The following is a 27361-nucleotide window of genomic DNA, read 5'->3' as shown; positions in this document are numbered from 1 at the left end:
GTCTTGTATTGGAAATGCACTTCCCAGACTTCAACAAGTTGCACTGACAAACACTAACACTAAATTCTTGTATTTTACACAGCAACAAGTGAAAAAGGAGTTAAATCCAAAATGGTTCATTAACTTTCCTTAATATAGTAGGAGGCAGAACATTAAAGCAGTGGGCGCCTTCCATTGACGCTAGGCACCCGTTTACTTATCAATAGCAGCTTTCAAGGCTCATTCTCCAATACTGAGACAACATTTCCTGTCCATAACACTGACTTCATTGACAGGGTTTGCCTGATGAGAACTTTTTCAAATCCACCAGGAAAGGCCAGGAGACCCAAAGAATAGACCCCAGAAAAATGGTTATGCAGGGGTTTAAATGTGTTAACAAAAGCTCACACAATCCTCAGTTATACAGATATAAAAGCTGCTCCTTAATCAGGAATTGTAAGAGAAATGTGTAAGGTGTATATTTGTTGTCTACCTCATTCCCTGACAAGCTCATTTAGAACACCCAGCATTCTAAATCAGATACATTCAAAAAATGTCACCTTTATTAGCTTATAATCTGAGACAGAAGTTGTAATGCATTTCTTACTTAGTTAACAAAAAAAACAAAAAAAAAAACATTAGTTTCAGTTAAAACTCATATAACAACATCAAATGTAGATTTAATGGAAGGAGAGACCTTGGGATCAGTAACTGGCCTTCTGTTAAATAACCAAGGAGGGTGACTTTTGCTCTTTCAACCTATTTTTTTCATAATAATTTAAGAAATAAAAAAAAAGTCAATGTAAAATTAAATGATTGTTCTATTTATCAAAATCTACATTCCGCTCAATTTTTATATTGTACATATTTTTAGGAAGGCTGAAAGTGTCTATACAACGCCTTGCAAAAGTATTCACCCCCCTTGGCATTTTTCTTGTTTTGTTGCCTCACAACCTGGAATTAACATGGATTGTTTGAGATTTGCATCATTTAATTTACAGAACATGCCCACAACTTTGAAGATTTTTTTTATTTTTTTTTTGTGAAGCAAACAACAAATAGGACAAAATAACAGAAAAGCCAATGTTTGTAGAGCCAACTTTTGCGGCTATCACGGCTCCAAGTCGCTTTGGATAAGTCTCTAAGCCCTTGTACACACGGTCGGAAATTCCGACGGAAAATGTCTGATCGGACCGTGTTGTCGGCTAATCCAACTGTGTGTGGGCTCCATCTGACTTTTTCTGTCGGAATGTCTGACCAACAAAGTTTGAGTGCTGGATATAAAATTTTCCAACAACATGATCCGATAGGACTTTGTCCAATCGTTTGTAGAGAATTCCGAACAGACAAAGTGCCACGCATGCTCAGATCAAATTACGAGACCAAAGCTATTGGCTACTAGCCTGAACGTAGTCCCGTCGTACAAACGTGATCAGGTTCCGAACGATCGGATTTTCCGACAACTTTGTCCGACCGTGTGTATGCAACACCAGTTTCGGACAAAATCCGTTGGAAAAAATCAGTCGGATTTTGTTGTCGGAATGTCCGACCGTGTGTACAAGGGCTAAGAGCTTGCCACATCTTACCATTGTGATTTTTGCCCATTCCTCCTTGCAAAACTACTCCAGCTCCTTCAAGTTGGATGGTTTGCGCTTGTGAACAGCAATCTTTACGTTTGACCAAAGATTTTCTATTGGATTGAGGTCTGGGCTTTGACTAGGCCATTACAACACATTTACATGTTTCCCCTTAAACTACTCAAGTGTTGTGTTTGAGGTCATTGTCCTGCTGGAAGGTGAACTGCCATCCTAGCTTCAAATCACACACAGAGTGGTACAGGTTTTTCTGAAGAATATCCCTGTATTTAGAACTATCCATCTTTCCCTCAACTTTGACCAGTTTCCAAGTCCCAACTGCTGAAAAACATCCCCACAGCATGATGCTGCCACCATTATGGTGTTCTTTGAGTGATGTGATGTGTTGGGTTTGCGCCAGACATAGCGTTTTCTTTGATGGCCAAAAAGTTCAATTTTAGTCTCATCAGATTAGAACACCTTCCTCCATACATTTTGGGAGTCTCCCAAATGCCTTTTCGCAAACTCAAAACGTGCCATTTTGTTTTTTGCTGAAAGTAATGGCTTTCTTCTGGCCATTCTGCCATAAAGCCCAACTCTTTGAAGCGTATGGCTTATTGTCGTCCTATGTACAGATACTCCAGTCTCTGCTGTGCAACTTTGCAGCTCCTCCAGGGTTACCTTAATTCTCTGTGCAGCCTCTCTGATTAATGCCCTCCTTGCTCGGTCCGTGAGTTTTGGTGTGCAGCCGTCTCTTGGCAGGTTTGCTGTTAGACACAGATACCTTGTGTAGAGACGGTGCTATGTGATATGAACTTAGCTTGCTTCCAGTGTACTCACCAATGCCTATGAGTGAAGGATCTTTGAATTGACCAGTGGATTGTCTATTTGAAGTGCCTGTTTTTAATTGGATCCATGTGAGTGTGATTTTAATTGAACGTTTTATTGAGATTAAAAATAGTTTTGCAATGTTGCACTATGGGAAGTTTCTTTTGTCTCCCTGAGGTAACTCTGAGATATTAAGTGATTATCCTCTGCCTGCGAAGTTTTCACAAGAAGTGGCTGGAGAAATAGTCATCATCTGTATACACTATAAGCGTTTTTTGCCCGACACGAGAGTGCTGGGCAATACTGCTGGTGAGTGTTCTAAACAAGGGGGGCACTAACACCAAGGGTGCGGTGGAGGCTCTGCGTTTGATGGACACTTGGTTACAGAATGTTCACTTGAATTCTTCTTTTTTTGAACTATTGCCATCATTACAGTTATTGCTGCTCAATAATTGTATTTGATTGAAGATCAATCTAATTTATTTTGGAACTGCACATCTTCATTAGAGCACTATTTGTCATTGTATTCATTTCTTATATTTATGTTTTGTCACATATTCACTGTATCACTTATGTGCGATTATTTTTTTGATTGCATTTTTTTCGTTATTTAATCACGATTTATTTTATTGTTGATTATATTTATCTATGCACATGTGTTTATAATTTTCACGTTGTGTAGTTTTGGTTATCATAGTACACTGCTATCTAACCGCGTGTAGTTTTTGTAGCGCCACAAGGTGTTTTTTGCATTGTAAGTGGTAGGTTTGCTTTTTTCACCTTCTGAGAGATAGGTTTGCTGTTGTGCCATGTTCTTTCCATTTGGTTATGATAGATTTGATGGTGCTCCTAGATTTGGATATTTTTTTATAACCTAACCCTGACTTGTACTTCTCAACAACATTGTCCCTTACTTGTTTGGAGAGTTCCTTGGTCTTCATGGCAGTGTTTGGTTAGTGATGACTCTTGCTTAGGTGTTGCAGCCTCTGTGGCCTTTCAAAAAGTTGTGTATATGTAATGACAGATCATGTGACACTTAGATTGCACACAGGTGGACATCATTTCACAAATTATATGACTTATGAAGGTAATTGGTTGCACCAGAGCTTTTTATGGGCTTCATAACAAAGGGTGTGAATACATACGCACATGTCAATTATCACTTTTTTATTTCTGAAAAATAGTTTTATGTATATATTTTTCTAATTTTACTATTCTAACTTTTTTTTTATTACTAACTTTTACTATTATGTTCTGATCCATCACATACAATTCAACAAAAACATTGAACTAAAGGCTGTAATGTAATGAAATAGGTAAAAAGCCGGGGGGAGGGGGGTGAATACTTTTTCAAGGCACTCTAACTACCAGCGCTCATCTTTGAAAAACTGGTTGTTCATTAATTGTTTAAATAATATTATTTTTCCCATAGGAGGAAAAAAAAACGATAGTAAAAAAGTTCTAAAACATGATCTGTGCCTTGAACACATCTGATCCAGAGCTGCTTTAGGCCCTTTCTTCACCTATGCCATTGTTTACATGATCTTTGTTGAGAAAATGCTGTAGTTTATATCATTGCCATACTAGTGATACACACCTACAGATTAGGTCACTGCTATCACAGCAGTGAGTAAACTTTTCATATAAAAAGGGATATTGAGGGGAATTTAACAAACCCGGAGCAGCCAGAATCTGGAGCAACTGTGCATGACAACCAGTTAGCGTCTGTCTTTTCATTTCAAATCTGAACATTTTCTGAACATCTGAATATTTTCAAAGCTGAATAAGCTGAAGATAGATGCTGATTGGATACTATGCACAGCTGCACCAGATTCTGTCTGCTCTAGTTTTAATAAATTCCCTTCATTGTTTTTTTCTTTCTTTTTATAATCCATTAGATTACAGTTCAGGACAGGAAGATGGCAACGACCCAGACTTTAGCAGAATGGCTCCTGCTCCTTTGCTCCTTTAAAAATTAAAAGTCAGCAGCTACACATACTGTAGCTGCTGACTTTTAACATTGGGACACTTACCTGTCCTGGAGTCCAGCCAAGTCAGCACCACAGCCGATGTTTACACTGGCTGGTCGGGTGCTGCCCCTGCCATTGCTGGTAAGGGAGCCTGGCCGATCGGGTCCCTACTGCGCAAGCGTGAAGAGTGGTGTGCTCTCTCACTGGCCCAGCAGAAGGGGAGGGAATAGGAGGGGGGGCCAAGCTGCTTACGTACTTTGCCACATCCCGGTCTCCTGGAAGTGGGGACAGGGTACCTATAAAAAACCCAAACAGTGCCAAATGTGGCACCGGGGGGGGGGGTCCATTTTTGGGTGGAACTCTGCTTTAAAGAGGAACTGCAGTCTGCTCACATAATTTGTAATAAAAACATATTTGCCATTCTGAAGCTTCCCTCCAACCACTTTGCATATTATTTTTTATACACTGTGATTCTGTACTTGCCAAATATGCTGCTGAGTCTAGCTGTAACCATTTTAACTGTTGGCAGCTGAAGCTGACTTCCTGGATTTACACAGACACAACAGAGGCACACATCCAGTTACGCAGCCCTGCAGCTTTCACTGACCCTCTTATGACTCATCCCCCCCCCCCCTTCCTCAGGAGAGTGAGAGAGAGCGGTGCATGATGTCATAAGCCTAGGCTTTTTTTTTACCAGACAAGAAACAGGAAGTGGGCTGTATAAAGTATTTACTGGCAGATAAAAAAAAATGTTTTACTATCCAAAGTTAAAACAACAAGGGCAAAAGATTTAATAGGTGGAAAGTTTAAAAACAAAGACACAAAGAAAAAAAAAATCCTGATTCTACTGATAAGCAACAAAAAAATACTGTACTGTATGACTATATGCTGGATGACCTACCTGAAGGTCAAAGAATTTGCTGTATCTTCTATAGATTGTATGAGATGTTGAATCTGTCCAGGTTACTTTTATGATGTACACCTGTGGAGATATAAAGTCAAGATGTTACCAATTTAGAAAAAGCCCGCTGTACACAACACAAAAAAAACTGAAAAAAACAGGAATATAAAAAAAAAAGGAATACATACATTGCATTCAACACTGTTAAGAGTTGCTGCATTAAAGAATAAGCATTTTTATCTACCAATCAGTTTTCTTTCTGCTAAAATTAGATGAATTTTAGTTTATGCAGTCCAATTACAAATTTCAAAATTGGGTCAAATGATAAGAATAAAAGTCAGTTTTTCAGCTTTTGCTGGCAAATCATTTTACTACAGAAAAAGCCTTTATCTGATGATATTTATCCATCAGTGTGTCTCTCTGTTGATCTGGCAGAAATCCATTGAAGTCCAAACTGTTTGGGTTGACATCGCAATGTTTTTGTGGCACTGAAACCCACCGGACTATAGAATTTGTCCCTACCCCTCTCTGTTCTAGTCCACATAGGTACATCAATTTATTTCCCAGTAAAACACTGCTGCTACCTCGACTTCCAAAAGCCTGCCTAAACATTGTGTGTATGGAACAGGCTCTTGGGAGATGTAGTACTGGAAGCGTGCCTATGTCAATAGGAACAGATGTCCCAGTAGCTGTACCTGCATACATTTTACGAGCCTTATGATAATATCACAGGGAGTAAACAAATTAGTTTCCCACTACAGGAACAAGGTACAAGAAACAAACAAAATTAAAGAAGGGATGTGCTCTGGAGGAAACGGAGGTTAGAGTAATTTCTAGAGCTATACTTTAAAAGAAACCTGCAGTTTTAAAACCATATTTTATCTACCCTGACCAGACAATTTTTGGGTACAGGTATACATTGCCATGTTTGCGGCACATTATGGGTACATCATTTCTAAGCATTGTCTAGTTAGAATGGACACCCCAGGCTCTGCATGGGATAACACGGATCACTGTGCAACTGTTTAGGGCTGCAGGGTTGGCTACAAAGGATGTTATTGTAGAGAACAGTTTTGTGGTCAGAAGCCAGAATAAACCTTAAAGCAGAGTTCCACCCAAAAGTGTGTCTCCTTCCCCCTTTTTGACAGGTACCCTGTCACCTCTTCTGTCGGACCCCTCTGCAGCAAGGCACGTCAGAAGTCCACCCCCCTCCTTTTCCCTCCCCTACTGTCGGGCCAGTAGGAGAGCGCAGTCTTGCTTCCCGTATGTGCAGTAGGGACTCAGCAATGGCAGCGGCAGCACCCAACAGCTGATGGAAACATCAGCTGCGGTGCTGACATCACTGGACTCCAAGACATGTAAGTGTCCTAACATTAAAAGTCAGCAGCTACAGTATGTGTAGCTGCTGACTTTTAATTTTTTTTGAGGGGAAGGCAGAACTCCGCTTTAACAATATTATAAAAAGTACAATAAAACTTCAGTTTTGTAATTTAGTTGTACAATATGAAATTGAAAGGAGAGCAGGCAAATAGTACAACAAAGAACGTAACAATATATTATCTGACTGAATGTGGTGCCGAACAAGACGAGGAAGACTGGAAACAAAAAGGAAACCCTGCAGCAGCTGTTTTACAATACAACTTGGAGATATCATGCTTGTAGCTGCTGGGTATTTGATAAAAGACCCATGACAGTCTGTTACTTTAGAATGACAGATGTGTTTTTTTGGGGTTTTTTTTTAAAGAAAAGGAAAGACAAAAAGACAAAACAACATATGTGCATCAATTAATTGCAAAGAAATAGTAAACATACATTAAAGAGTCCAATTGTCCTTCAGAAAATACAATGAAAGGTGAAACACTTTGCCTAAATATGACATGTTGGGGACAAGGAATGAGCTCCATTCTTCACTTCACAGTAATATTCCCGTATTACATTGCAGAACTGCTGCAATACCAAGTAAAGCAACCTTGATACTTCTGGTGGGGAGTTTCAAGGTATTATATTTAAATATGTTCTGCTGCATTTTTTCTGCACATTTAAGAAAAACTGTTTAGGCCTGAAGGTCACAGAAAACCCCCAAATTATTTGATATATTCTGAAAGCAGACACCTTAGCGGTAGATCTGTTGTTTATGTCTCATGATATTGGTGCAATAGTTTTATGAAAAATACACTAGTTAATTTCAGGGAACATGAAATGCAATATATTACCCAATTATTTGGTAATATATAAAAGATGAGGTTGTGCCAAGTAAGTAGATGGCCAATGTGTCAAGCCTTAAAATTGCTTGTGACTGTGAAACAGTACAAACTTTGGTACCCTATATTTTACACTTTAACAACTTAGCAGATTGACAGCCGGGCAAGACTTTCCTAATTCTAACTGGACGACATATGATGTCCTCTCAGAAGGCACCGCTCACGTGGCCACGTGCTGCGGACACAGCTGATGACTGATCATTGTACCAGCTCACTGCCAGTAGTATGAGACCATTGTGACCAATCACAGCAGATCACATGGCAGCTTACTTTCATACAATATATTGTGTACAATTGTGTTGCTAGCTGTTAGGGGTGCAACGGATCAAAAACCAACGGATCGGATTGTTCCTCGGATTAGAGTCACGGATCGGATCATTTTTCGGACCAGCAAATAATAATTGAATTTGCAAAAACCTGTGAAAATTCCACCACCATATAGTCCCCACTGTAATATACATCTCTCCCACTGTAATATACATCTCCCTCACTGTAATATTGGCTGAGCATGGCTGGGTATTGCCAGAGTATTGGCAGGGTATGGCAGAGTATTGGCAGGGTATTGCAGAGTATTTGCAGGGTATTGGCAGGGTAATGCAGAGTACTGGCAGGGTATGGCAGAGTACTGGCAGGGTATGGAGGGATGGCTGTGACTGCAATTGTCACAGAGCAGCGCTGTGGGCTCTACAGATGCAGCCCACAGCGCTGCTGCCATCCGATCTCTCCTCTCTACTGTATAGATCTGTACACAGAGGGGAGAGAGGAACCGGCGCTCATCATGACGCCGGTTTGTTTACAAGCGATCGCTCCGTCATTTGACGGAGCGATCACATTGTAAATGCCGCTGGGTGCACCAAGATGGCCGCCGCTTCCGAACTAGGCCAAAGCCACGGCCTTTCCTAAGGCCGAGACCACGGAGAGCGGCGTGCACCAATAATCTTGGATCGGTGTCGACCCGTTGCACCCTTACTAGCTGTGATTGGTCAATGTGATCACATGGCACAGACAGGGCCAATCACAGCCCATCTGTACCGTGTGATTATCTCTGGCCAAAACAAACTGAATGAAACGGTTTCATACAATAAAATGCTTGCTTATAGAAATGAAATTCACTGATATAAGCATTCATAATGTGTTAAACAAAAAAAACAAAATCCTGATAACTACCCCAGTAGTACAAAGTTACTATGATAACATTATACTGCTCTGGTCACAGTGTGTTAAAAAAAAAATGTAAAAAAATGATAATATTTTTTTTTTCATATTGTCATCAGTCAGTGTCCATCATCACTGTCACACCAGTTATATGATGATGCTGTACTGCACTGGTGACAGTATGTAAAAAATAACAATTGTGATTTTTTTTTTTCTTAATTTCTTCATTTTCCAAAAAAGTATCACAAAAAATTACAACTTCAAAAAACTCACCATGCCTCTTACTAAATACCTCAGACTGTCTACTTTGCAAAAATGGGTCATTTGGGGGGTATCTGTACTGTTCTGCCATTTTTGGGCCTCAAGAAATAAGATAGGCCGTCAGTACATCAGGATTGGTCCATTTTTAAATATATACCATAGTTAGCGGACTCTATAACTGTCCTACAGACAAAATAATATACACTTATTTGGGTTATGTATGTTCACCAAAGAAATGTAGCAGAATACATTTTGGCATACATTTATGAAGAAATGTTTATTATTTTTAAAATGTTATAACAGAAACTAAGAAAAACACATTTTATTTTCAAAAATATCAATCCTTTTTCATTTACTTAGCAAAAAATGAAAAACCCAGTTATGATTAAACTGATTAAAATTTAATTTGGGTATAGTATTGCATGACAGTATGTGCATTTGTCATTCAAACTGTGACAGTGCTGAAAGCTGAAAATTGGCCTGGGCAGGAAGGGGGAAAATGTGCCTGGTATTGAAGTGGTTAGAAGCCCCCCAGGTTATCAGTTTAGAGTTAGCTGTGAATAATGTGCCTAGCATTATAGCTCTCACTCCGGCATGCATAGCGATATGTGGCATGTGTAGCACACTCAAGGTTTTTGTGCGGAAGTGCACCCAATGTATGAATTTACATTTGTAGACGGGGGTGGGTGGCCCAATACTCTTTTTTTGGGGGGGGGGGGGTTTAAGTACTTGGGTGTAATTCTCATTTCATACCCTTTTTTTTTACTTTTTTTTTTTACACTAATCAAAATTTATTTCAGCAGAAATTGGCCATGGCCTTCCCCATTTGATGGAATTTTACAGAATTTGATTGTTTAATCAACTTCTGTAGGACATTAAAAAATGTCCCACATGTCCCACTCAATCGGCAGCTGCACAAATCAGCTGCAGCCACAGTGCATTCTGATGTCGGAGGGTGCCACTGTCAGAATACAATGTCCCAGATGGGGACACAAACAAGGTGGATGGAGGAATTGGTTCTTTTTGTTTTTGCTTAGCTTGCTCATGTATGGTGAGCTTTAGGGTGGGATATGGGAACATGTGCATGCCTGTAGGTCATGCCCAATAGAAGCAAACATGTCTGCTCATATCTTCTTGGGTTGAGGGTTGACCAGTCAAGTCTTTTTTAAGAAGTCAATGTTGAGTGGGATTCTAAAGAGCTCCTCCTCATAAAAAGATTTGCATGCATCTCTATGGAATGAAAATTCTTTAAATCAAGGAATGTCTGTGGAAACCCTCACTAGTGCTTCATAAAGGAACAGCTGGCATTCTAGGTTTTCCTGGGGACTTTCGGCATAAGAATCAGAAAGACATAGTAACAAAGGCTGGTAATCTTACTGATGTATCTAGCAACCAATAAACTACATAGTTTCCAAAACTGTTACTATCATTAGAAAGCCATACTGCCAAATCTGCACTGCAAATTTTAGTTCCAAGGATCGGAATACCAGCCAAAGAAGATTAAAAAGTAAAACTTTCAGACTGTTAAATTCTCAAGCAGCTTTGGATAGGCTAACAACATCGCTGTGGAAAGGAAACCTCACAGAATCCATAGGTGTTTTATGGAAAATACAACTACAGCTGCTTCTTAAAAGCAAAAAAATGCCAAAAGAATTTATTTTGGCTTCAGCATAACCATTAAACACGTAATAGTCTTTAATTGCATCTGCAGTTCAGAGGTCACTGATTTAATTAGTTTTAGGTACTCTATTTTTTAGTATAGCTAAGTGAATGGTGAACAGGTGCATGACATTAATGCAAGGTTCAAGGGTAACTACTGTCATTTCAACTGTCTGAAATAAAGATAAAGTGGAGGGGTATGCATAGTACACCATCCCTACAGTGCTGTCAAATTCAAAGTGCACATAAAAACTTGTTGTTTAAACTTGTTTCCATGTGCCAAACTGAAGGATGTCAACATTTTGTTTTTTTGGAGGACTGCGATACCTCTTATTTGCTTTACATTTTTTGTCTCCAAAAACATGCTAGGGTTCCATCCTCACTCACAACAATGTGAACTGGTCAAGGTCTTATTCAATGTGCCAACACGCATATTTATTTTCAGTTTTGGATAAAGAAGAGTTAAGCATATGCTAGTAATATTTTGTTTGAATTTTTTCTTTTTAAGAGTTCCTTAGATTTTCTAATCACTAGTAGGGGTCAAATTGACTTTCATATTCAACTAAAATGGAGAATTACACTCAAACGAACAAACTACAGGGTGTGTTGTTTTCATTCAGAAAAGTCCATTCATTCCAAAATTGAAAATTAAAAGCAAACTGTACTTCAAAACTACATCACTCAAGTCATCAAATTTGCTGAGAATTTTTGTACAAATGTGAAAATCTATAGTGTATGGCCAGCCTTAAAGTGATTGTAAAGTTTCTTTTTTTTCCCCATAAAAATAACAAACATGTCATACTTACCTCCTCTGTACAGCTGGTTTTGCACATAGCAGGCCGGATCCTCTTCTTCTCAGGTTCCTCTTCTGTGATCCTGGCCCCTCCCTGCCATTCAGCACCCCCCACAGCAAGCAGTGAGCCGTGTCACAGCTCCCTGTGTCCATTAGATATGGTTCCCCGACCCGCCACCCCCCTTACCTGATTGGCTAGCTGACTTTGACAGCAGCGACAGCCAATGGCGCTGCTGCTGTGTCTTAGCCAATCAGGAGGGAGAATCTTGGATGGCTGAGACACTCGTAGACATCGCTGGACAGAGAGGGACCTCAATCAAGTATTAGGGAGGCTGCTGCACACAGAAGTCTTTTTATCTCAATCCATAGAATGCATTAAGATACAACCTTTTGATTTTACAACCACTTTAAATCTTCTGACTGATTTGTTGTCACCAGGACAGAGAGCCATGGACAGCAACCAAAGACAATTCTGGACAGAAACAGTAATTAAAAGCTTATTGATATTCTAGATTTACCCCACCATAAAAATAAAATGACTGCTGTTGTGTCCCTATGAGAGACATTTTTCCTTCCAACTGTTCTTGTTACAATGCTGTTAGGACAGGAAGTGAGGGAAAAAATCCTCAGATGGGCACACGTGTTTAAAACTGGAAAAACAAATTAGCATGAAGTGTCATGTTCTTGAGCACTTTCCAAATGGTGATATGGACAACCAAAGTGCAAAAATTGTAAAAAGAGATGTGAAAGGCATAATTTTCCATGGTAATTTACATGATATTCCCATGCAAGCAAACTTTATAGAAACCCACAATACTGTCATTCAACTTTCTTTAATAAAACCATATCCTCTGGAAAAATCTTGAACTGCTATGCTTTTGGAGGTGACAAAAAAAAGGACCAACAGGAATTAGAGATCAAGAGAACAATAAGACTTAAATGCGGAGGTCTGTAGTTTTGCCCAACTTAGAGTGAATTGTGTGTATTTTTTTGCTTTCCCCAATGAAAAAAACAAAAAAAAAATGTAGGCTTTTTGCATACGGGCAAAACAAAATTCTTGGAAATCTGCAACCGCACATTTACACACCTGTATGCATATACTGGGTCTTTAGAGAATGCCAGCAAGATTCAGCATATAAATATCAATACATTTATAATGTCCATGTGTAAAAGGCTTAAAAGTGACGAGGCAGAAGTAGGATACTTGAATCCCTGTTTTATAAAAAGATTGCTGACCCACATGGTATGCTTCTGCATTAGTTTAATTACATGGAGCTTTTTCTTGGAACAGTTTTCGCAGACCTCCCAGCTCACAGCTCACAGCTAATAATAGGCATAAGGAAATACCAGGTGATTTGCCTATACTGTCCTACACTGAGGCTAATTCAGACTAGGTGCACTTGCATGCATTTTTAATACTGTCTGTCATAATCAAAATGCACCAGAGAAGCCACTCTTGAAAAAGTCCTGGATGATGAAATGCACCAAGCATAAGTAATAATGCCATCACATAAGCTAGAAAGGGTGATTTGAAATATTGTTGCGATGACTGTACCTGACATACTTTTTAAAAGCCACAGAATGAGGGTCAAATATTACATTTTTTATAAGTTTTAATAGATTTAATTGTAGACTTTGAAAGTGCCCTCTGTTCATGCTTCGAATGAGACAATTTATGTCTTACATAAATTCATCCAGATAGAAGAGTGGGTTAAATCCCAAATCTGGGCTGCTGGTTCTGCCTGCATGGGTTAAATGGTTGCTAGGGGGGAGAAGGAAAAAGTACAAATACTTACCTTATTCCTCTCTCCCCCAGGAACAGGCACTCTCATCCGCTCTCCAATGCTCTGAAATTTGAGCTGGTCCTGTATTGTATGTGATAATGTCAAAGAACTACAACCCCCCAGGACTTGAAACAAGGCAGGTTTAGGTGACTGGTTGTACAAAGAGTAGGGAGCCTGAAGGGCTGAGACATAGTAAATGTTTTACCTTATTCCTATATGCCCCAGCCAAACAAGCATTTAAGCCATACAGTGCATGGAGGACCCTTCTGCATGGGTAGATTTAGGAACAGGTTAGACTTCCATAAACTGGAAATGTCAGCATATCTATTTTCTACAGTTCCATCTCTCCTCTTCATTGAAGCCGCAGTTGGGACCGGATCATGTGACTAGGCCAGAGAACTTTCAGAAGAGGAATGTATAGGAATCTTTCCTTGTACAGGGTGGATAGAATATGCTTAAAATGGGGGCGAGAGTAGATTTAAGCTTAGTTTTGACTTGCCTTCCACAGTTTAAGCCCTTGACCGATCATAGGGGATGAAATGTCTTACTCCAAATTCAAGTTCTATTTCTATGAAAACTATAGCAATGGAGATGGTTGTTCTAATTCATTGTCATGGGGCGGATAAGATAAAAGCAAAGATCTGACTTTTTTCTTCTGTGGGAAATACCTCTACATTTCCAGTCATGTAGTTTTAACAAATAGTATTCACACCTCCTTTGGCACAAAGCAGATTTCAGCATATTTATTTTCTGCACAGTCCAACTTTAGATCATCTTAGATCAAAACTGCTCTTTATATAACCTGCTCTTGAAGTGTTTAGAGATGCTGCACACCAGTTTATTTCCCACACAGCAGATCTATTAAGTGAACAACCTACCAGAATGACTCCATTGTAATGCACAGCCAGCTGATAAGCTGAGGAAATCATCACATTCAAACAAACCGAGCATAAGAAATCCAGTAGCTATATAGCTGGCCAGCTGTTGAGGAATTCTGGATCTTTGCATGGCATGGTATTCAGCAAGCAGGGTATTCTGGGAAGTGAAGTTTTTACATTTTCACAATACAGTGGTATTTTTATTTATTTTTTGTTTTGTTTTGTTTAAAGGTACTACCCTACTAATTCTTTTCTCTGTTACATTCACAGTGACAATTTTATTAGATAAAATAAAATTCTAGCTAAAAATAACAAGCTAAAACTAATAGCCCGTACTAAGGGCTCTTTTTCACACAGATGGACTCCACCCGCGGATCCACCTGCCTACCCTGGTATATAAAGACATATAGTAGGCAGCAGTTCTATGAGTGAATTTTTTTTTTAAATAAACTAGAAGTTTACAACTGTTCAAATAACTACTCTATATAAAAGCTGTGCATAGAAGGGCATCAAAACATAGCTCAATGAAAAGGATGGGACACAACAGCAGAAAACCATGCCAAGTTTAAGTCCTGGCAGCTAAGAACAGGACTAAGAGACTTCTGTGGGCACAGATTTCCTACAACTGGATGACCCAGGACTGGAATCTGATAAATCTTTGGTTCTGCTGTGACACACAGATGGTAAGGCTAAGATTTGACATACACACAATGATCCATTATTCCAAATTATAAAATAAGCCACATTTTTTTTCCACTTATGAATGAAGCACTGAGAGGAAGGAAGAGTTCAGCTCAGACACTTTCGATGACCAAAAGCTGGAACCTGGCTGCTCCCAGGATGACCTCAACTCAACTGGAGTGTACAGCATTTGTTGCCTGTTAAAGTGATATTAAAACCTTGCTTTTTTTTCTTAAATGACAAACCTGTTATACTTACATGCTCTGTGCAATGGTTTTACACAGAGCAGCCTGGATTCTCCTATTCTCGGGTCCCATGCCATTGCCCCTCCTGCCAGGTGCCCCCACAGCAAGCTCGGTGGGGGGCTCCCAAGGACGTGCACCCTGACCTGTGGCTTTGTGTGTCCATTCACACATGGCCCCGCCTCTCTATCTCCTGATTGGCTCCCGTGGACAACGCTTGGTGCTGCTGCACACAAAAGGTTTTTTACCTCAGGCTCCGTTCACATGTAGGTGTTGCTATTTTATAGGCATTTTTGGGGCGTTTTTGCTGTTTTTTTGTACAGGCGTGTTGAAGTTCAAAAGGCCACCAATGTAAAAGCAGTAAAATGGCTTTAATCCACCAAAAAAAAGCTCATGTACTTTTTTAACCACTTGCCGACCGCCGCACGCCGATGTACGTCGGCAGAATGGCACGGGCAGGCATAAGGGCTTACATGTACGTCCTTGCCTGCCCGCCGGTCGGGGGCCCGATCGGGCCCCCGCCTGGTGCCTGCGGCGGTCGGTATTCGTTCGGGAGCGATCCCGGACGAGGGGACGGCCATTCATTCATGGCCACCCCCTCGCGATCGCTCCCGGCGAATGAAAATGTCCGGTGACATCACTTCCTCTCCTGTAATGTAAACACAGGAGAGGAAGTGATGTATTCTCTCCTCCGTGTCGGTAGTTTTCGTTCCGGCACCGAGGAGAGAGGTTCGGTGAGTTGCACCAACACACCCCACATACAGTAGAACATGCCAGGCACACTCATACCCCCCCTTTACCCCCCGATCACCCCCCAATTACCCCTGCCCCCCCAGTCACAGTGACACCAATTGCTTTTTTTTTTTTTTTTTTTTGCATTGGTGTCATTTGTGACTGTAGTAACTGTTAGGGCAGTTAGGGTTAGCCCCCTTTAGTTCTAATGTGCCCCCCTAACCCCCCCAATAAAGGTTTAACCCCGTGATCACCCCCCGTCGCCAGTGTCACTAAGGCTGGGTTCACATTGCAGCGGTTTATGAGAACGAATGTGATTCGCACCGCACTGCAGTGCAAATCACATCCGATCTCTGTGCGATTCGAGTTCAGCCATACAGATGGTATGGCTGAATTCGTGTCGCACCCGCCGCAAATTCGCACGGGACCCTTTTTTTGGCCCGCAGCAGAATCGGATCGCATGGGTGTTCACACCATGCGATCCGAGTTTGCAGATCGCACTGCGATATGCAAACTGATCTGGGGGTGTCATTAACATTTCACTGACACTCCCAGCAGTTCGCATAGGGCAGTGTGAACTGCCGCCGGGAGGCATGCGATGCGGGAACCCGCCGCGGATTCATGGCGTTCCCGCATCGCTCCAGTGTGAACCCAGCCTAATAAGCGATAGTTTTTCTGATCGCTGTATTAGTGTCACAGGTGACGCTAGTTAGGCAGGAAGGTATTTAGGTTCGCCGCAGCTTTTTATAGCGCCAGGGACCCCCATATACTACCGCATAAAGCCCCCTGATTGCCCCCTAGTTAACCCTTTCACCAGTGATCATCATATAACTGTTACAGGTGACGCTGGTTGGTTAGTTATTTTTTTATAGTTTCAGGGCACCCGCCATTTATTACCTAATAAAGGTTTAACCCCCTGATCACCCAGCGGGTGTCATTTGTGACTGTAATAACTGTTAGGGCAGTTAGGGTTAGCCCCCTTTAGTTCTAAGGTACCCCCCTAACCCCCCCAATAAAGGTTTAACCCCGTGATCACCCCCCGTCGCCAGTGTCACTAAGGCTGGGTTCACATTGCAGCGGTTTATGAGAACGGATGTGATTCGCACCGCACTGCAGTGCAAATCACATCCGATCTCTGTGCGATTCGAGTTCAGCCATACAGATAGTATGGCTGAATTCGTGTCGCACCCGCCGCAAACTCGCACGGGACCCTTTTTTTGGTCCGCAGCAGAATCGGATCGCATGGGTGTTCACACCATGCGATCCGAGTTTGCAGATCGCACTGCGATATGCGAACTGATCTGGGGGTGTCATTAACATTTCACTGACACTCCCAGCAGTTCGCATAGGGCAGTGTGAACTGCCGCCGGGAGGCATGTGATGCGGGAACCCGCCGCGGATTCGTGGCGTTCCCGCATCGCTCCAGTGTGAACCCAGCCTAATAAGCGATCGTTTTTCTGATCACTGTATTAGTGTCACAGGTGACGCTAGTTAGGCAGGTAGGTATTTAGGTTCGCCGCAGCTTTTTATAGCGCCAGGGACCCCCATATACTACCGCATAAAGCCCCCTGATTGCCCCCTAGTTAACCCTTTCACCAGTGATCACCATATAACTGTTACAGGTGACGCTGGTTGGTTAGTTATTTTTTTTATAGTTTCAGGGCACCCGCCATTTATTACCTAGTCTCACTAGTGTACCCCTAAATTTAGGGGTGTCTACTTTCCAAAATGGGGTCATTTGGGGAGGGTTTGTGCCATCTTGGCATTTTATGGCCTTCAAAACTGTAACGCCCTTAGAAAGCCTGAAGGCGGTGCTTGGTTTTCGGGGCCCCGTACGCGGCTAGGCTCCCAAAAAGTCCCACATATGTGGTATCCCCGTACTCAGGAGAAGCAGCAGAATTTATTTTGGGGTGTCATTTCACATATGCCCATAGCATGTGTGAGCAATATATCATTTAGTGACAACTTTGTGAAAAAAAAATTAAAAAAAATTAAAGTTTGTAATTTTCCCGCAACTTGTGGCAAAATATAAAATATTCCATGGACTCAAAATGCCTCTCAGCAAATAGCTTGGGGTGTCTACTTTCTAAAATGGGGTCATTTGTGGGGGTTTTGTGCCATCTTGGCATTTTATGGCCTTCAAAACTGTAATAGGTAGTGAGAAGTGAAATCAAAAATGTATGCCCTTAGAAAGCCTGAAGGCGGTGCTTGGTTTTCGGGGCCCCGTACGCGGCTAGGCTCCCAAAAAGTCCCACATATGTGGTATCCCCGTACTCAGGAGAAGCAGCAGAATTTATTTTGGGGTGTCATTTCACATATGCCCATAGCATGTGTGAGCAATATATCATTTAGTGACAACTTTGTGTAAAAAAAAAAAAAAAAATTTTTTTTTGTCATTATTCAATCGCTTGAGGCAAAAAAATGAAATATTCAATGGGCTCAACATGTCACTTATCAATTTCCTTAGGGTGTCTACTTTCCAAAATGGGGTCATTTGGGGGGGTTTTGTACTGCCCTGCCATTTTAGCACCTCAAGAAATGAGATAGGCAGTCGTAAACTAAAAGCTGCGTAAATTCCAGAAAACGTACCTTAGTTTGTAGATGTGACAACTTTTGCGCAAACCAATAAATATACAATTATTGACTTTTTTTTTACCAAAGACATGTGGCTGAATACATTTTGGCCTAAATGTATGACTAAAATTGAGTTTATTGGATTTTTCTAATAACAAAAAGTAGAAAATATCATTTTTTTTCAAAATTTGCGGTCTTTTTACGTTTATATCGCAAAAAATAAAAATCGCAGAGGCAATCAAATACCATCAAAAGAAAGCTCTATTTGTGGGAAGAAAAGGACGCAAATTTTGTTTGGGTACAACATTGCATGACCGCGCAATTACCAGTTAAAGCAGCGCAGTGCCAAATTATAAAAAGACCTCTGGTCATTTACCAGCAAAATGGTCCGGTCTGAAGGTGGTTAAGTGGCGGGCATTTCGCTTTTGGCGACAGAACGCTCAGGTGTGAACAGGGGCCATTGAAATGAATGGGATTTGTCTCGTTGGCTCGTTTGTCGTTTGTCTCGTTTTTAGAGCTTAAACTTAGCGCAGAAAAACGCCCCAAAACGCCTAGATGTGAACGCAGCCTCAAGGTAAAAAAACGTGTCTTTACAACCACTTTAAGCCTTGGTCAATAACTTAAGAAACAACTCCAGCCTGATTTATAAATATTATTAATTTTACTTTCTAATGGCTACTTAAGTCTAAATATACTGTAACATATTAACCAGTTTTTTTCAAACTGGGCATAAATACAAATTTGATGACTAAAACAGGAGACCCACAATCATTTTTGGCAGTAATAACCCTACTTCAAGACAACTAGGAGTCTGTGGTAGACATGTTGCCCAACCCCACAACTTACAGCTATGGCACCCTGAGAAAGTGGATCACCAGTACAGAATTTCTATTTTTATTCCTTTATTTTTTCCACCTGTAGAAGCGTGGGGACTTCATAGACAGTATTTTACAGAAAGGGCAGTTTTTTCACTGATACTGCAGTTTACCAGTTGCCAGTTTAAATGCACACCGTTGATGGCTTTACAACATTACCAGCATTAAAGGGTTTCTGAAATTTTAGGTAATGCCCCATTTACAATAATAGTTGTGGAAGGATTTTTTTTTTATCTTTACGTGATGGGTATACCATCAGTGGAAATCTTCTTATGAAAAACCGTTTGTGTGCTGGTCCGACGGACCAATTACGACGCAAGGACAGCTATTGGCTACTGCTATTGAACTTCCTTTTCTAGTCCCGTCGTGAATCTATGCAATTCAATTAAAAACAAACTGAATCTTTACAGGGTTGTGGTGTTGATGTTTAATATCATTTTTTTTTTTCAACATGAATTTTATTAAAAGTTTTTGTAAACATACAGCATAAGCAGTAGGTACAATTCTTATGGTACAGATTAAACAAAAGATGGTACTAACGCACCCAAAAAAAACATAGACAAAAGTGATATCAGTACGTGGAGAGCAACAGAAAATGTAGCAGGTGAAGTTACCTATAGGTTCATAGTAATGAACAAGTTACCACAAGCAATATTAATATCATATATATATATTTTTTTTTAATTGGTTAAAACTTCACCAGTGGCACAACAGAAAGTGAGAGGAAATCCCCTACTCAGAGCCAGTTCACAGCATAAAAGGTGCGTTTGCGCATGGCTTAGCGTGTTTTTGGCAGCCCTTTTTTCAATGGGCTTCAAAAACATGCGAAAAACCCCAATGGACCAAACCGCATGGTATTACAGTACAATGTGTTTTGGTGGCTGTAAACGCACCAACATTTGCGAGATGAGTGGGGGTGCCATTAAGAATTAATGGCACCCAAGTGTGTCTGCAACTGGCAATGAGTTCCTGCACAGCAATTGGCGTGAATGGGCCCTTAGATAATTTTCACTAAAATAAGTGACCCTATTGGAAGATTTTCTATCACTTCCTGTTAGCCCTTGTACACACGGTTGGACATTCCGACAACCAAATCCATCGGATTTTGTCCGTCGGATTTTGTCCGAAACTGTTGCATACACATGGTCAGACAAAGTTGTCGGAAAATCCGATCGTTCAGAATGTGATGACGTTATTTAGTTACGACAGGACTACGTTCAGGCTAGTAGCCAATAGCTTTGGTGTACAAATTTGATCTGAGCATGCGTGGCACTTTGTCCAATCGGAATTCTCTACACATGATCGGAGTATGTCCGATCGGAGCATTTTGTTGGAAAATTTTACCAACAAGTTGGAAAACTTGGTCCGTCGGATACTCCGACGGAAACAGTCCGATGGAGACCACACATAGTCGGAATATCCGACAGTGTGTACAAGGGCTTACAAAGACAACTGTCAAATTTCGGCTTTCCTATCACTTTCTATTTTAGTAACGATGGTCTTTATGACAAACAAAGAAGGTATATTATCAACAGGGAATTTCAAAGCCTAATAAATAAATAAATACATATACATAAATAAAAATGCATAAGCAAGATTGAAGAGTTGTTACCAACAGTTACTTTGAAGGAAGCACTGTGCTTTTTGTTATGTGAGTGCAATCTATAATAAAATATAGCTGGTTATCGTGTGTCTTGTGCGTCAGTTTCTTCCTTTGAGTCCACACACGAGTTGTTGCCCTATATTGTATCGATGTTATTTATTTATTTTCCTTGCATGTGATTGAGTATTTTTTGCAAAGTGAAGCTTTACCTCATTTACTAAGCACTGGAGCAACTGCACTTACAGTGCACAGTATATTTGCCTTTAGTAAATCAACTCCAATGTCTCAGTGAAAACAGTCGCCATGTGACCTAAATTGTTGAGCAGTGTTTATCTATACTGAGTTCTGGCAAATCCATTGGAATAAAAAGAAGTAGAATTTTGTAAGCACAAAAACAATTAGATTGCCATGGAAATGCTAAATATTTAATACCATTTTATAAAGTGTTTCATAGTGCCATCAGGAAAAAAAAAAGAAAAGGAAACCTGGAGTTATAAACAGAGGACTTCCCGAATTTATATTTGGTACTAGGACCATATGTCATACATTTAGTATATTCCATCATATCTGAAATTATTCCAGTAAAGCCCTTCCCTGGACATAGCTGCAAAAATTTAAAGCGCATCATCTACACCTAATAATAGAAAAAAAGCAGTAAGAATAAACAATACAGAAGGAAGTGAGAAAGGCCATATAAACCTGCCTCCCAACTTCAGGAACATAATTTACTGAGGCGAAAAGTGATGTTAGACAGTCCCCTGACATACCACCACTTTACCGCACATAAAAACTGCAGATGAAAAGAACCTTACAAGTGCTGCAAAGGATGTCATGTCACTATAATAGTGTCAGCATACCTTGCTGTGCTTTAAAGCTGAACTCTGGGCAAAAACTTTTAGGCTTCATTCACACAGGGTGTATCAGTGCATACACCCATGTGAGGGCCTTCTTTGACTACACAGGAAGCATGGGTGTTCCATGTATCCATATGCAGACAATCCCATTTGTGTTAATTAGGTCCCAATTTGACATACACGCGGGTGCGAGTACTCAAACGCAGGCAATGTGTGTTCGGGGGCATGCACTAGCACCTGGATGTCGAATTGGGTGGGAGCCTGAGCCAACCGCTCCCACCCCTTCACAGCCGGGCACTCCAGTGAGCGCTGGAGGGACAGAACAGAGCACAGTGACTGACAGTCACTAACTCTTTGCTCAGTGAAGACCAAGAACTGAGCGACCAGCACTCTTTGATTGCTCAGTTCTTGGTCTTAGAGGCAGCGGAGGACAAATGCTGTATCCACCTAGGTAAGCATGATTGTTAGTTTTTTTGTTTTTTTTTAAAACCCACATTTCTCTTTAAATTTTTACTTGGAGATCCTGCCAGTGTCCCACTTCCTGTCCTAGGGGCACAATGCTCACTTACACACTGTATGTATGGAGGAGAAGCACTGTCACTCTTGGACAGGAAGTGTGTTATGACTACAGAACACCCTATTCTCTCATCTCCTGAATGAATGAAATACTTGTATAGCGCACAATGCGAACTGAATCGCCTCTAGGCACTGTGGCGAGCTTTGATCATCTGCTAAAAGAGGAAGGTCTTGAGTTTTTTCCTAAAAGCCAGGTGATTTTCTTTCAGGCGGATGTTGATTGGTAGAGCATTCCATAGCCGAGGCCCTTGGACAGCGAATCTCCGATCCCCCTTGGATTTATACCGGGCTTTGGGCACGAGGAGGAGGTTTTTGTTGGCTGATCGAAGACTGCGGTTTGGTGTGTAATGATTTATTTTCTCCATTAGGTATTGCGGAGCTTCTCTATGCACGCATTTGTGGGTGAGGCAAAGGGTCTTGAACATGATCCGATTTTTTACGGTTAGCCAATGTAAGCTCCTCAGCGAAGGAGAGATTGATTCCCGGGGTTTTTTTCATGTTATCAGCCTTGCCGCCGTGTTTTGGATCAGTTGTAATCGCGCAAGTTGAAATTGTGGTAATCCTATGTAAAGCGAGTTTGCGTAGTCCAGTCGCGAATTAATGATTGTTCCAACTACCACTGCTTTGTCATTCTTTGGGATAAAAGGGATGAGTCTGCAAAGCATGCGTAGCAAATGGTGAGATCCACTGACTACAGATCCTATTTGCACATCCATTGACATTTGTGCATCTAAAATAACCCCGAGACTCTTCGCTTTGGTCTTTGGGGAGATAGTCTGCCCAAAGACGGTTGGTGGAGACCAGGAGGTTTTGGTTGCGGGCTTATGATTTGGGTGTAAGATAAGAATCTCTGTCTTTGATTCGTTCAGCTGGAGGGAGTTAGTGGTCATCTAGTCCTCTATTGATTTGAGGCAGTTTTCAAGTTGTTGTTGGTGATCTTTTTTTCCATTGATCCGGAAATAAAGTTGCGTGTCGTCAGCGTAAGAGTGGAAGCAGAGATCTGAGCATCTGATGATTTGGAGAAGTGGGCGAATGTAAATGTTGAACGAATGTCCTCAACTCCATAACATAATGTTTTCCACAGAACACAGCATTGGTAACAATACCAATAAGCATCAGCAGAGGAAGAGAGCAAATAAATGAGCAAACAAGATTTCTGGCAGGATCAAAAGGTATTTGTTTGAACAGATATAACAAAATATTTATTATTGTAAATGCCTAAATAACATATAGAAGCAACCTATGAAGCAAAATTCTTACCCTTTAATGACATTTTCTTATTTGAATCTTACTTACATATTTTGGTTTTTCACTGCTCTTATAAGAAACGCTTTTATTGCATGATTAATACTCGGCAACAACAGAGAGTTGACAGACCGTCACTTGGCCAGTGTGATAAAAAAGTCAATCCAGGATATTTCATAGTTCTTTTCTGCCAAGTTAATAGAAATCCTGGAAAGCAGCTGAATGAAAGGATCCGCATTGAGCTTTGCTGCCTAAAACTGTTCCACATTCTGGCAGCACCCTTCTGACGTTACTGGCACTTCTTTAGTGTGATTACACTTCTGAGCTTCTCTTGCTGCTAGTGTCAATTTGCTGGCCTGGCAAATAAACTACCAAAGTCGCCAAAACTATAAAATGCAAAAGGTTCTCAACAACAATTATCTGCCAACCATGGAGACATTAGTGTCCCATAAACGGGCTTAGAACTAGGAAAACCTGGATACCTTACATTTCCATTATTCATACTACAGCTTTATTTTGAAGGTGATGGAGCAGGATAGTTCTCTTCTGTCCTGCCAACTGATGCAGCTTTCTGGCACAAGGCATGCTTCAAATAGCAATCTCCATCAAACCTTGTGATCAGACATCACGGAAATCATGCTTTGTCTTACTAGTTTATCTTCAAAAGCAAGAACCACCATTGACAGACACATTTTAACCACTTGGACACGAGGAACTTCAAACCCCTTCCTAATCAGACCAATTTTCAGCTTTCGGTGCTCTCACATTTTGAATGACAATTACTCAGTCATGCAACACTGTACCCATATGATTTTTTTTTTACTTTTTTCACACAAATAGAGCTTTCTTTTGGTGGTATTTAATCACCGCTGTTTTTTTTTATTTTTTGCGCTATAAAAGAAAAAAAAGACTGAAAATTCTGTAAAAAAATGCAGTTTTCTTTGTTTCTGTTTTTGCAAATTCAGAATTTTTCTTCATAATTTTGGCCAAAATTTATACTGCTACATATCTTTGGTAAAAATAACCCAAATTGGTGTATATTATTTTGTTTTTGTGAAAGTCCAAAAGCTATGGTGCCAATCTCTGAAAATTGATCACACCTGAAGTACTGGTGGCCTATCTCATTTCTTGAGACCCTAACATGCCAGAAAAGTACAAATACCCACCAAATTACCCCTTTTTGGAAAGTAGACATCCCAATGTATTCAGTAAGAGGCATGGTGAGTTTTTTGAAGTTGTAATTTTTTCCCACAATCCTTTGCAAAAAAAAAATTCCCACAAAATTGTCATATTAGCAGGTTATTTCTCACACAAAGCATATGCATACCACAAATTACACCCCTAAATACATTCTGCTATTACTCCCGAGTATGGTGATACCACATGTGTGAGACTTTTACACAGCCTGGCCACATAGAGAGGCCCAACATGCAGGGAGCACCTTCAGGTGTTCTTGGAGCATAAATTACACATATAATTTCCTGACTACCTCTTGCACTTTTAAAGGCCCTGGAGCACCAGGACAATGGAAACGCTCACAAAATGACCCTATTTTGGAAAGAAAACACCCATACGTATAATCTATGAGGCATAATGAGTCATTTTTTTCTAGTTTTTAGAAAATGTAGAAAGAAAATGAAAATGCATTTTTCTTTTTTACACAAACTTGTCCATTTACACAATATTTCTAACACATACCATGTACATACCAAAAATTACACCCCAAAATAGATTCTCCTACTCCCCCTGAGTATGGTGATACCAAATGTGGGAGACTTTTCTACAGCCGGACCACATACAGGGAGCAGCATCAGGTGTTCTAGGAGCATACATTTCTTAAATCTAATTTGACTACCAATTACACTTTTGTGAGGCACTATGGTGGCATGGATGAGAACTGATGTGGCATGGATGAGCCGTGGCTGGGGATGGCTGAGCATGGTTGAGCCATAAATGTGGATGGCTGAGTATATCTGAGTATGGATGGGATGGCTGAGTACGGCTGGGTATGGCCGAGTACGGCTGCGTATGGCTGGGTAGTGGGTACGGCTGAGTAAGGCTGGGTATGGCGGAGTATGGCTAGGTATGGTGGAGTATGGCTGGATATGGCAGAGTATGTCTGAGGGGACTACAGATCCAGCCCACAGCGCTGCTGTACCCGATCTTTCCCCTCTCCGCTCACATAGTACATCCATCATTTGACGAAGTGATCATGTGGTAAACAGCAGATGTCAGCGGCCAATTTACTGTGATCCGTGATGCACCAGGTCCAGAGACGGTGGTCACGGATGCTCCCGTGTGCGTGCCCCGGGGGGGGGGGCACTCAGGAGCGCGATTCTGGGAGGACATCAATGTACACCCTTTGCAGAGTTATCGAGCGGTGCTGTAGCCGTCATTCAGCTATGTCTCGGTTGTTAAGTGGTTAAATATTATCAACAATAGTCTTTTGTGAAGCTTAATAGAGAAATTCAGGGTTTTAAAAAAATAAACATTTATACTCATCTAGGTGGATGCAGCATCGATCCAGTACTGCATCTTTCCCAGCTGGCTCTGTAGTGAGAACTGAACAATCAAACATTGCTGATCGCTCAGTTCTCCTCCTCTACTCTGAGCAGAGAGCCAGGACTGTCAATGGCTCTCTACTCTCTCCTCCAGCACTCACTCACGATTTCTTTCTCTATTATTGTTACAGGGACAACCCAAAATTTGAGATTTTTGGTGATAACAACAAACAGACAGCAATACATATGCAGACTGCAATACATATTCTAATTCCTTTCCACTCTACCGAAACCAAAAATAAAAAAAAGTTTTGCCTTCAGTTATGTTTTACTGACCCCCCGCCATATAAAAAAAAAGTTATATAAAGGAAGCCCTAGATTAGTCAGTTTTCTTTTTTTTTCATTCAACAAGCAGGTTGAACGAAAAAAAAAAAGACTTGATTCCCCCATTCACATACAGTACATGATGTGGATGGGGCAATCCTCCCTGTTAAGGCTATAGCCCACAGAACTGATCAAACAGGGATCGATACATTGATTCTGTATATGCTTCCTGCTCATAAATAGTTTGAAATTCGGCTGGTCCCTCCTGAACTAGCCCAATTTTGATCCATGTATAGCTGGCTTTAGAAAAAAGAATTAAAAATGACTTACCTCGAACTTTACTTTACTATAGGCACTAATAACGCCACTGCATTTAACCACCGCCTTCCAGGAAAACAGGGTAAATGAGGTTGTGCAAAAATGTGCTCCTGTAAGTAGCTGTAAGGCACGGTGATGCCATCACTGCATCTAAGAAGTGGGATCCAAGTTAAGTGTCTTTAACAGCTTACCGACCAACTGCCGTCATTAAACGTCGCTCCCGTTAAGCGGGATAGTACGAGCGGGCGCCCGCTGCACAGCCCAGGTGCCGATGCTCATAACCAGCGGTCGCAGGGACCGCCGGTCCCACAAGTGATTACGGGCACAAGAGGCAGAACAGGGATGTGTGTGTGTGTGTGTGTGTGTGTGTGTGTAAACACACACATCCCAGTTCTGTGAGGAGAGGAGAGAGAGATTGTGAGTCTCTACGAGCTGGGAACCACGATCTCTCATCTCCTATAGTCAGTCCCATCCCCCACAGTTAGAACACACACCTAGTGAACACAGTTAACCCCTTCCCTGTCAGTGACATTTAAACAGTAATCAGTGCATTTTTAACACTGATCGCTGTATAATTGTCAATCGACCCAAAAATGTGTCAAAAGTGTCCGATGTGTCGCCATAATGAAGCAGTCTCGATAAAAGGATCACCGCCATTACTAGTAAAAAAATAAATAAAAATGCCATAAATCTATCCCCTATTTTGTAGACGCTATAACTTTTGCGCAAACAAATCAATATACACTTTTTGAGATTTTTATTACCAAAAATATGTAGAAGAATACATACAGTA

General features: G+C 40.9%; 1 protein-coding gene across 3 annotated transcripts in view; it reads right to left on the bottom strand.

Moving 5' to 3' along the window:
* SH3PXD2A (SH3 and PX domains 2A) overlaps window positions 1–27361 on the bottom strand; it is a 472602-nt gene that overhangs the window by 383065 nt on the left and 62176 nt on the right. For all 3 annotated transcript variants that reach the window (XM_077455261.1, XM_077455259.1, XM_077455260.1), the window contains exon 2: window positions 5253–5333. In XM_077455261.1, the coding sequence (XP_077311387.1) occupies window positions 5253–5333 (81 nt within the window). The remainder of the gene's footprint in view (window positions 1–5252; window positions 5334–27361) is intronic.

Source organism: Lithobates pipiens, unplaced genomic scaffold, assembly GCF_037356315.1.
Source record: "Lithobates pipiens isolate NorthernLeopardFrog02 unplaced genomic scaffold, aLitPip1_a1.2 Scaffold_25, whole genome shotgun sequence".
Taxonomy (NCBI): Eukaryota; Metazoa; Chordata; class Amphibia; order Anura; family Ranidae; genus Lithobates; species Lithobates pipiens.
The sequence above is the reverse complement of the archived record's forward strand: the minus strand, read 5'-3'. Positions and strand labels throughout refer to the sequence as shown.